The sequence below is a fragment of the Sphaerodactylus townsendi genome, linkage group LG05, assembly GCF_021028975.2.
Source record: "Sphaerodactylus townsendi isolate TG3544 linkage group LG05, MPM_Stown_v2.3, whole genome shotgun sequence".
Lineage (NCBI taxonomy): Eukaryota > Metazoa > Chordata > Lepidosauria > Squamata > Sphaerodactylidae > Sphaerodactylus > Sphaerodactylus townsendi.
In genome coordinates this window covers 101,560,511-101,572,987 of record NC_059429.1, presented here as the reverse complement: position 1 = coordinate 101,572,987, position 12,477 = coordinate 101,560,511, and the positions used below count along the sequence as shown (strand labels likewise).

The following is a 12,477-nucleotide window of genomic DNA, read 5'->3' as shown; positions in this document are numbered from 1 at the left end:
TTGGTGGTGGAAAGTGCTGTCAAGTCACAGCTGACTTATAGTGACCCCACAGGATTTTCAAGGCAGGAAATATTCAGAACTGGTTTGGAATTCCTTGGTGCTCTCCTATCCAAGTACTAACCAGGGACGACACTGTTTAGCTTCAGTCTAACCTGGGTCATCAAAGTCAGAACAAGGGCTGTCTGCAATATCTGAAAGCAAAAACGTGCAATTCAGCATTCCATGCCCTCACCACAAATTGATTCTATAGTTGTGATGCCAACGCTCTGCCACTGAGCCACACCCCCTGAATGCATCACATTCAGAAAATACCAGGGAGGCTGCAGCCTATCATAATGGAATCCATTGCTGTGCTGTATGAGCCATGAGAACCAGCACTGCAGCACAAATTGTAGTGGCTATTGGTAGAACCCTTTCTTGTATGTGGCTAATGTGGGGCAATAGTAAGCTAGCTGGGGCCATATTACCGGTGTGTGTGTGTGTGGATTCAAAGTTAGGACAGGGGAATAAGGAATTTTCTTGTAATTGACGGAAATATCTAGAACCTCCTCACCAAGGCCAAGGGTCTATGTGGATTCTGGTGTCTATGAACTGCCATAATTGGAAATATGTTGTGTGCACCTTTGAACCATGGGTGATGTGTGACCCCCATGTGAATTCCCAGGACATCATATGCATATAAGCACACAGACACAAAAACCCAAGACAGCATTGTTTCTACTTTTCATATGTTTTATTATAAAGAAAGGTAAGATAAGCATTGTGAGCCAAATGTGCAGGTACTGTGAAACAGCACCATGAAGAAAATAAAAATAATAATTAAAAAACACATGGAAAATGCACTTCTCATAAATTGTAATTCTGCTTTCTAATTTTTCATAAATAGACAAAAATCCTTGTCAGCAATTTTAAATAGATGGACATATGGCTGAAAAAAAATATAATAATGCCATATAACATGGATATAAATTGTCCATTTCTTGCTGTACAAATAATAGAAACAAGTTTGGCAGGGTTTCTTTTTATACACATCTCCATTCTATGCATAACTAAAAAAATGTGCTACAATTAATATAAAATGCTTTTACTATAAAGTGAACTACTAATTTTTTTCCACAAAAAATCTTAAAGATGTCTTTAGCACAGTTCTAAAACATTTAGTAAGCTACTTACAACTATCCAACAAATTATATATTTTTTCATGGTCTTTTTTTCACATTGTTTCGCTCTCCTATTTGCACTTCTGCTTCCCATCTGCTCCATCCTTCTAACAATAGTTTTTATTTTTAATTTTTTTTCGCCAGACATCCAAGGCCTTTTGCATGTACAATATTCACACAGACTTCACATTTGTCTCGCACAAAGTTTAGTGCCGTTAGCAAGTCAAAAGAGTGCTGCCTCCTCCTCCTCCTCCTGTTGCTGCTGAGCCAAGCCTAATGCCTTAGAGCGCTGTGCCCAGGTCTGTGCTGAATCTAAAAAGCAGTTCGCTAGGAAAAGGGTCCATAGCTAAGCTGGTGGCAAGCAGAGAAAGGCGCGCGCGGGGGTGGTGTGGAGTGTGTATGTGTGTAAGGGGGGGGGGGTCCTGTCAATTTTGTTCTTCATGATTTATGCATGGTTGGCTTCCATTTACAGTAGACGTCTGAGAAGAAAGAGAAAGAAAGAGAAGAGGAGGGATGAGAAGAAGAGAAGGAAAGAAAAAGTCTGCTCTCCAAGCCAGGATATGAAGGCAAAGGCCGGATGCTCTCTTGCCCGGGTGACCTGCTTGATGCCCATCTGGGTATCCTGTATCACAGACCCTCTTAAATGTCCTTCCTTTTCACCTTTGCAGAATGGAGATGTCAGGGTTTAAGTGAGGTAGAGCGACTTGTCCCTTGGCAGCATGCTGTAGGAGAAAGGAAAGGAAGGTTCACGTAAGAGAGTGATAAGCCATTAACAATAACAATAAGACAAGCACCAAGCCAGCTGCACATCAGTAAGGTTTCTGACACCAATGTTTTGTGGTAAGAATATTGCAAATTGAATTTTAATATGAGAAGGAACAGTCCCAAACATTTCTGGTAGTGGTATCCAAGTGATTAATACTTGCAAACTGCAAAGATATAAGTAGGAGATTTTAAAAGCAATTTTAAAAATTCATAATGGCTTACGTCCCAAGGTGTGAACTGCTGCCAGTAAAATCAGTGGGCTATTTGATATTGGCTTCAATGGGATGTAGGTTTTACAATATTTTGGGGGAAATTACTCTTTTTAAAAGTTGCCTTTTCAATTAATCAAGAGGCAGACACATTTTGTATTTGCTGATTCTGTACTGGTCACCTTTCCTTGTTAAAAGTTTTTCACCCACTGATTCTTTCAATCTTTGTCAGATGATGAGTAGGCAAAGTAACAAAATTGAGGTTCAAATCCAGAAATGCCAAAAAGAATGAAAAATGCTGGTGAATTAACTGGTGTATTTACAAAAGCACATTAATACTGGAGTCTAATTAATACAATATATCTCAGATTCTTCCAACAGTAAATTAGTTCCTAATCTTTTTCAACATCCTTCCTTCTTAATAAAGTGGCAAAAGAGTTAGTGCATTCTTCTCAGAACCAGCATGAAGTCAAATACATTTTCAGTGCTTGGTTTTGGCTCAATTCAGCTAGTTAGAAGGAGGATATATGAACACGTGCGCAAATGAAGCTGTCTTATACTGAATTAGACCAGTAGCATTTCGAAGTCAGTGTTGTCTACTCTGATTGGCCACAACTATCCAGGTTCTCAAGAAGAGGTTTTCACATCACCAAATACCTGATTATTATTTTTTAATGAATGAAGCTGGGTATTGAAACTGGGGCCTTCTTCATGCAAGCTGGATACTTTGCTACTGAGTCATGATGAACTCTCCCTTTCTGTCATTTACATATTATTGTTGCTTTTATCACTATCACTATTATATCAACAATAACAAAATGTTATTTATAAGGCAGCTGGTATGTGACTGTAGAGTGGGCCGGTAGACGAAAGAATTGTGGGTTCTCTGTACACAGTCACACCTTGTCATTCTTACAAGGTACACAAAGTTCAGGTAAGTCTTTCCACCACCAAGGGACAATAAGCACCTTTTGCCTTCACCACAACAGTGTCTCCTCCATACAGCTCTTTCACTTATAAATGAATGGCAGTCACACACTTATATGGGACAAAGCAAAGGGGACAGGAACTAATGAGATCAAGCTCAGCAAATTCCCTTGGGAGGGCTACCTTTTCGACCCAATAGCTGAGACATGGGCAGGCTAAGAAATATTGTGGCCAACCCCCCTCCCCCCCGGTCTAAAAACACCTAGCTTAGCCTTTTCCTTAGGATTTGGAAACAATAACAAAAACCATCCTATGAAATACTTTTGGAAATGATTGAGATACTTTTTGAAATGATCGATACTCAAAATACTTTCAAAGTACAGTATGATTTTTATGCTGTAAGCATTTAGTAAGATGTTGATCTGCAGTTTTCATTACTGCTTTGTGCTCTTCTGCATAATCTAACCAATTTATTATTAGGCAACTGAAACGAGAATTAAAGTGACACTCTGGGCAGAGAATTAAAATGGTGACTCTTCTACTTCCTGGTTCTTAGACATTCTAACTCCTAATGGGCTGCCATAGCTCAGCCTATTCAGGCCTTATTAATGAGTTTCAGGTCCTATAAATGCTCATCTTTTCACCTACTGTCCATAAGACTCCATCAGCCTTTTTCTCCTTGTAGTAACAACCTTCCACATTTTGTTGTTCCAGTGGGGCATCCAGAAAGGAATATCCCTGCCACACTCACCATGTGCGACAAAAGGATGGCTTGCTATAACTGTGCCATCCCCAGCATTAAGCCAGGTTTGCTTAGTAGTCTTAGTAAAAGAAGCTAGTGGAAAGTATGTGTGAGTGGCACACAGCCACAGAGAAATAAGTATCCACAGTTCTCGTCTACTTTCACAATGTAAATCTCTGCCCAAGATTCCTATTGTGAACAACAGGCGATTCACATGCAGCAGCCTTGTCACATTGAGTTTTGCAACATCTGTATTATGTCTTGAGTCTAAGGTAGACTCTTAAAAAAGTACCCCAAATTTCCTACTTTTCACTGTGGCACATAGCAGCTGGCAAAAAAAGTGCTGGCCAAGCACTGAAACAGCCACAATTAAAAATGCCCACAAAATATAAAAAAATGTTATGCACTAAACAAGCAGTATGGCTGGAGTAGCAGAGGTGCAGATTTCTCATGGCAGTTGTATTGTATAGACCAGACTGGATGTGGTAATGGAAGGCTTGTTTTGGTTAAAACTGGGTCTGGTCCATTGACCTAAAACTGGGCAAAGACGTGTTCCTGATTCTGAGAGCACAAGGACCTCATGGACTGCTAATCCCTGTTCTTACCACCTGATTCCTGTTCTTACTGCCCTACCCACCCCAGCTGATCTCTCTCCAAGCTGTTTTCCCAAGTACTTCTCTCCTTTGTCAGCTTCTAGCTGAGGGAAACAGTGCTTGTGGGGAAGAATGTATGGGAAAGTAAGTGATGGAGACAGGAAGGGGTCAGCTATTTGTCCCTCTTATTAGAACACCCAGATACCTCCCTCCTCTCTTTTTATGTGTTTGGAGAGGTCATGGGGTTAAGAAATGGCTGGCCATGCCTATTTTGGTTGCCTGTTGTGGATTGACATTGTACCCTGGGAATTTTGGAAAGACAGGCATAGCAGTGGTAATGTACTGAAAGCACTAATTTGTATGTTTGCAAAATATGTTGGCATTGTATTAATTCCCTCTTATAATCTCCTTATTTGTATTTTTTTAATAATCTGAATTTAAAGCACTCCGTCTTTCTACCTTCAGCAAAGATTTAATATGAACATAAAGTAGCAACATCTTCTAGTAGCAAAACTTCATTAATTTTACAAACGACTCTCTCGAACACATTCCCGGCATTACTATAAATAATTTAATCTAAACTAAGTGCAATCGCCATGTTTTATCTTTGGTTTTTTATGGTGTTTGTTCACTTACTCAAGTGATTTGGAAGACTGAGTAATTTGGAAGACATCTTTCAGTCTCCTACATGAATTAGTGCAGTCTGTTTTTGTTTGGACAAACTGATGGTTTGCAAGTCAGCAGGTCTGCATGATTTGCTTTGCAGACTAATGGTCTGATGTTCTAGCTGCGTATGCCAGAATGCCCTCATGACCAATCTGGCCTAAAAGGTTTAAAGAACATGGTTCCAAACTTTGATTAGGATGCCCTGAGAGCTGAACATACATGTTAGCCAGGAAAAGTAAACAGCAATTAGCAGGGAGAATGTGACAAAACTGTCCATCATTCAGTAGTATAATAAACAGAGAAGGAAAGAAATAGCTCTTTACAGTATTTATGCTGCAAAAAAGAAAAGGCAACAGTACTCATGTATAAGGCTGCACTGATTTCTGATTTCATGGCCAGAATCAACTGGCTGTTGTGGATTTTCTGGGTTATGTGGCTGGGGTCTGGTAGCTTTTTGCTCCTAATGTTTCACCTGAATCTCTGACTGGCATCTTCAGAGGCATGTCATGGTAAGATGTGTTTGTTTCCATGGCACACATTTTACTATGCTCAACTGCGGGTTTTACCTTCAAAGCTCATGGCTGAACTGCGGGCTCGACCTGACCGGGTCCAGTTTTATAAGGCTGGTTCTGCTCCCAAAGCTTCACCTGTGAAGTCAGTGGGTTCAATATGGCTGGGTCCAGCATTCAATTGTGAGTTCCACCTCTTGTGGACTTTGGAGATAGCAAGCACAATTTAACACTGAACATGGCAGGCTGTGTGGGAGGGAAGGAGAGGGGTTTTCAGTGCTTGCCTAGGCACTGTTTTCCAGAGATACACCCCTGACAATTTTCATATATTTTAAAAAGATATTTCAAGTACAGATAACCTTGTATGGTGTTTGAAGATACAAGATAATTAGTTAGCCAAGAATATGCTTATCAAATGCTAGAAGATGATTTAAACATCCTATAAATATGGACAGTTGAACTGATGGCAAGCTTCTTCTCAGAAGGGGCTCCTTGCTTGTTACCTAATGATATTGGTAATGAGACACTTTTATGGACTTGTGTAATTGTTCTTTTTTAATTATCTATGTAACAATGATGGACGATATAATTTTGTGCTGATTTAGTCTATGTTAAGAATGTAATAGTTATGTTTCGATAAAACCTTAACATGGAATCAGAGTATCACTTGTGTGCAGTACCCATAATTGACTTTTAAAGCATTACTGAGGTGTAGCTCTGGCCAGGAATTAAATGACTGAATCCTTCCCCCTCACCTACCCCTTTTGTCTCAAAATTTTTAGGTTGTAATCTACTTGAGGCAGAGGTCTGTTAAGTGTCAGACACATTGATAGCATAATGTAAACAATTAATTTAATGAAAACTTCCAGTTTCATGAAAATTTGAATTTCTTAAGTGTTATTGATATTGACTAAGAGGTGATTTATTCAAGTGACAACATGCAGCATTATGAAAGGACTGTGAACAAGATGCAACCAGTTATGACACTTGACATGGATTGTCTTGTATTATGAATTAGGCCAGAACAGAAACTCAACAGCCCTTCGGGGGAGGGCGGTATAAAAGTGGAACAAATAAATAAATAAACAAACATATCCTAAACCATATGCTGCAATGTACGAACTTCTGAAGTTGGTTAACTCCCAAATTTCACTATAATGTTTGGCTGCCCTCAGCATAATCTGCATGGTTTCATATAAGATTTTCCATGAGCAGGAGATACTACCACAAAATCTGGCATTTTCACTGTGACAAAGGCATGAAACCTGAAAGCTCTGAACAAGAATGGTACGGTTGCACAGTGCATAGAACACTGCATCTTGCCAGAATGCTAAAGAGTTTATTTTAGTTACTTAGAACTGCTCCCTGTCCTTTCATTTAGTATTACATGGGAGTCAAACAACATTCTTCATAATTCCAGTATGCAGAAATAATATGATTTTTTAAATTAAGGCATACATTATTTTTATATTAAGCTATATAACGAAGCTGCACTAAGGGGGACTTCTAATATACACCACCTCAGACAAGGCAGCTTATTACATAACACCTGCTTTCTGAAAAGTGCCTATGAGACAATTATAGGCAGTTTTTAAAGATCAGCCCTTTTTAAACTGAAGATTCTGTCACATAAAAGCAACAGAACCAACACAAATGGCCACATTTTAGAAAGTCCCGAACACTAATACATTGCTTGAAATTGCTCATTTGCCTCCCACATGATTGTAAAAATAGCACGTTACACAGTCATTTTCTTCCTACTCAAACCATTTCTTTCCCCCCACAGCAAGCAGAAGTGTGTTGTTGGAAGGAGGATACAACAAAGAGTATCAAAGAGTAAACCAAAGTTTAGCAAGCCCTGAAAATGGATTTTGCAATTTACTTCTTTAGGCTCTGGAACTCCCCAGGTGATTTAAAAGCCACTTTCCCCTCTTAAGAAGGATGTGCACGAGCCCCCTCCGGCAGGTACACCTGTGCACTAGGTATTAAGAAAATGTTGGGGGCCTATAGTATGGGTTGGACATCACTTCAGGTTTGTGTCTAGGCATTTGCAATAACTGGGCACCTTTTGAAATCTTGGACAATCTCCCCTCCCCAACTGTAGCACAGTACAGTGAATCCGAGGTCTGCTTCAGAGAAAAGGCTGCATGGGACAGGCTGGCTATACTGTCACACTTTAACTGTTTGTGGCTTACATATTTCCTGGAAGATGCAACCGAGGAAGGATTATAAAATGAAAGCATTAAGATTGGAAGAAAGTAGCTAGGTGTAAGTGTATTCTATTTTGTCACAGCAGTTGGTAAACTGTTGTTTTATTAGGTGACCCTAATACAGGGATCTTTTCTTTTAAAACATGAGGCCTGATTTATAATGAATCCAGCAAAGGCAATCTTTGCAAGTTGGTGCTTAACCTCTCTCCAGCCTAAGAACAATTCAACATTCATACTGTCACTCTTGGTATGTCCCCCAAAGACTACTACACTTAACGATGGAAAATCTGCTGGTGGTCCCTGGCCCCAAAGATGTCATCTGGCCTCAACCAGGACCAGAGCTTTTTCGGCCCTGGCCTCAACCTGGTAGATCACTCTGTCTAGTGAGACCCAGGCCCTGCAGGACTTAATGAGGTTCAATCTAGGCCACCCCCTCACAACTTACTATCTGTTCCACCTTTTGACCTTCCCTGAGCACAGTGTAGGATATCACTGCAAATCCTGTTTTAAAATGAGATTTTAAATGGGTTGTTATATGGGGAATTATTGGGTTTTTTAAATTGTTGTGATATAGTGTTGTTATAATTCAGACATTGGTAACTGCCCTGAGACTGCAAGGGAAGAACAGTAAAAATGTCTAAAAACAATAATATCAAAAATATCCTCAGATGATGCAGCGTGCAGATGGTGCAAAGAAGCTGATGAAACTGTAGATTACATGCTCAGCTGCTGAAAAAAGATTGCCCAGACTGAATACAAACAGAGGCACAACTCAGTGGCCAATTCAATCCGCTGGAATGTATGAAAGAATTACAACATTGGTATGGCTAAAACCTGGTGAGAACATTGTCCAGAGAAAGTAATAGAAAATGAGAAGGTCAAGATCTTGTGGGACTTTTGAATCCAAACAAACAAAGTGTTGGCGCATAACACACCAGACATCACAGTGATCGAGGACAAGAAAGTGACCATCATTGACACAGCAATGCCTGGTGACAGCAGGGTTGATGAAAAAGAACTTGAGAAAGTCACTCAATATCATGATTAGAATATAGAGATTCAGCGACTACGGCACAAACTAGTGAAGTAGTCCCAGTGGTAATTGGAACACTGGGCATTATTCCGAAAACAGCAGGTCTGCACTTGAAACACCTTCAAATTGACAAAATCAACATCTGTCAGATTCAAAAGGCACCTCTGTTGGGATTTGCAGGAATACTACGCTAACACATTACAATATCCTAGGCCTTTGGGTGAGGCTCGAATTGCAATGAAAAGTCAACAACCAGCTAAAGAACTGGCAGCTGTGATAGTAAACAAAATTCAATAATAATAATAAACTATATTGTTGCTTTTAAAAGCTCTGAGGGGCCAAAGGGATGAACATTTATTTGAAGCTGCCTTCCTTCTTGCTGCAGCCTCTGTCAATGTAATTATTTTCTCAAATGGAAAATTAGAGATATGCATACCACCTATATTGGGTGCCTGAATACAAGCAATCAATTAATTGACTTTATTTCTAGCCCACCCTTCTAACTGAGACTCAAGGTGGATTACACAGTAAATCAATGCAATGACTATAGTAAAACAGTGCAAGCAAATAGCATGTGACACATAACAAGCAATGCAATAGGACTAGGGTTACAAAAATTAAAAATATGCAAAAACAGTATGGTTAAAAAATTCAAATGTGGAAAGAAAATAATATTTGATTCCTTTTACAAAGTACAGCATTCTTTCTGCTAATGGAGTCTCACCCCCCACCAGTATATTTTGAACCTTAAAGTTAGTGGAATTCTGAAAAAAAAAGGCTGGCGGTATTGCTTGGCATGAAGTTTTTACATATCTTCATGAAAATGTCTGAGTTTAACATGCCAAAACTGTTTTATTGCAACTCTGGGAGACAAGTTTTTTTTTCAAGTAATCTCTAAGGATGGCAAAGAAAATTCCTCCAAATTTTCCCTTGTAGGTTTCCATCCCCAAAGGATAAAGTGTGTGTGTGTGCATGTGTGTGCATGGGGAAATCCTTGTAGCAAAACAGTTTCAAAGCCGACTATACTACTCTGAGGGGACTAACACAATATTTACGGGTGCCATAGAAATAAAGAGAAGCTGCTGCCCATCTGAAAACTGGAAATGTATTGCTGGCCTTGGTGAATGTTGCCTCTCTGAGGGGGACAAGATTGAATTTCAATACCCTGTTCTTGTCTTCTCAAATGAATGCCAGTCCTACTTTCACATTATAAATGTTAAATGGTTTTTTAACTCTTCAGGCTCTTTGTGAGAAACTCCAGGAACTGTGATTTTATGAAAGCAGTGAGGACCAAACTCACAATGATATGATAGGTCAGGATCAACCATAGGGTTTTATTGTAGTCTCAAGCATCTCTGTGCATGTGTGTGTGTGTGTGTGTATGTGTGTGTGTCTACATTCAACTGGGTCACAGTACTGCGGGAAAGGAGAGGTTAAACCTTTTCCTTATAATTTTTTCCCCAATTTAAATTGCCTCTGAATAGAATGGAAAAGAAAAAAATGGAGAAAAAAATACAGTTACTTATTGAACGGAATCTGTTTGCAAGGCAAACATAAACCACAGCTTGCCTATTCAGATGGCCAGCCAAATATTTAGCTTGTGATGTACAAGAAAACAAACAAGGATGAAGAGGAGGGATCTGGTGATGAGCCCAAAACTCTTTCCATGCTTGTTCATGGTTTGCAGTTGCTGGCTGTTGTGGATTTTTTCGGCTGTGTTTGCAGTTATGTTTGAACCAAGCCAAAATGTGTGTGGAGAGGCAGAGAAACCAAGCACAAACAAAGTCACATCCTCTAATCCCTTTCCTAATCATAAGGGAAATGCATAGAACACGGCCATACAGCCCGGAAACCACACAGCACCCAAGAAATGCATATTGTCTGTGCTTAGAGATATTTTTTTTGTTATTATTCCATAGGCCCAGTTGAGCCATCCACCCTTCATGTTAACATACTAGAAATACCAGCTGTTTTTCTGACGAAACTTCCTGTTTATCTCAATCCCATCTTTGGAGAGAGCACTGGGTGTTGCCACACTTGTGTACTTTGACAGACACATGCTGACCTTGCTGGGGAAGAAATGTTTCAGACTAGCAATCAATAGATGACTATGAGGATGCATGATGCACTGGTTCTGCCATTTTCAGGGAGAGAAGATGGTGTGAGAGGAGGAGATGAAGACTGAGAGGAAGTGGATATGCCTGTCTGTCTCATTCCCTGTCCTCTACGCTTACTTGCCACTTCCTGAGCTTTGCCCCTTGGCATACGCCCGTGTCACACCATTTGATTTTGTGATGCATGAAAGAAGGAAAGATAGCTCAAGGTAAATGCTGGCTATCTGTCAAATTAAAAATGGGCTATTTTTGCCCTAAAACATGCCATTGTTTTGGGAACAAGATAGTCCTAGTTCTTGGAAGGCCAAAGTACTTAATAAGAACACACTCATATTCAAAACAAATATGAATGTTTGTGGAACACAGTGTCTTGATTATTAATCACTCTTTCTTCTTGATCTTAAATGACAAACTACTGTGTTCCTGATGGTTCAAACAATTGTGTTTTACATGACCCTATAAGCATGGTGCAAGTTCTTATTTTGTCTACTGGCCTGCAGTGGTTAATCCCACACTCTCTGTTGGGGTAATCGTTGTCCCAGTCGGTATTTCCCGGGGGGTTTGATGCACCTGGTGATCGCGGCCCAACACTATTTTGAAACTCAGACGAAATATGTGAAAAGTCCTAAGTAGGGAAGAAGAGAAAAGAAAATGTTACACTCATGAGTATGGGCAGATCTGTCCAGTGTTATGTGTAAGTTGCCTGGCAAAATACATATTCCAAGCAGAACAAAGAGAAGTCACAACTGAGCACAGTTCTTACGTGTATAGATAGATAGCAACAATTATTTGAACCAGCGGGACTTGGTGCTCAAGAACTTTGATTAATTAGTGGCCCAGTGGAAATCTTTCCCACAAATTGGAAAGCAATTTTCAATTCCTGTTCTCAACTTACAATATGATAGAATCACAGAGTTGGAAGGGAATATGTTGGAGAACTTAATTCCCTGGATTGGATTTATGCTATAAACCCCACTAACTAAAAGGGTGGGGCAATTCCCATCAATTCCCTGTAGAACCCCCTCGTGTTCTTCCTTAGTGTCCCCCAATCCCCAGGAGCTGAATTTCACAGAATTGCAGTGGGAGGGGGGAAACAGGAAAGTTCCATTCCAGTGATCAAATATTTACTTTGGATCAAACCCTTAATCTATTGTATGTTTTGTGGTTACTAATAGAAACTTTTGCCAGTGTTTAGGCTGTTTGGGTTTTTTCTTTTTTGCATTCATAATCATGTCCTGCCCAAGTACATTTATCTCTGTAGCAATACATTAAGGTAGCTGAACATAAAGTAACTCTGTAAAGAAAACAAAAACAAACCCAACCTATATAAGCATTTGCTCTTGATCAGATGCCACTTTTTGATAGCCCAGAATATCCTAAATGACAATTTCACTTGTTTATTTATTTAGGTTACTTATAATCTGCCTTTCTCACTGAGACTCACTGAAATGGATTACATAGCATATGACAAGTACAATCAACAGGGTGGGACATTCAATGAACACTGCAATAGGGTCTGAAATACAGAAATCTGAAGACAAACAGAAAT

General features: G+C 39.7%; 1 protein-coding gene across 8 annotated transcripts in view; it reads right to left on the bottom strand.

Moving 5' to 3' along the window:
- Positions 1 to 718: 718 nt before the first annotated feature.
- TOX2 (TOX high mobility group box family member 2) overlaps positions 719 to 12,477 on the bottom strand; it is a 289,944-nt gene continuing 278,185 nt past the window's right edge. For all 8 annotated transcript variants that reach the window (XM_048496202.1, XM_048496198.1, XM_048496200.1 and 5 more), the window contains 2 exons: positions 11,423 to 11,553; positions 719 to 1,882 (listed from right to left, as the gene is read on the bottom strand). In XM_048496202.1, coding sequence (XP_048352159.1) covers positions 1,846 to 1,882; positions 11,423 to 11,553 — 168 coding nt within the window. In that variant the 3' untranslated portion in view covers positions 719 to 1,845. The remainder of the gene's footprint in view (positions 1,883 to 11,422; positions 11,554 to 12,477) is intronic.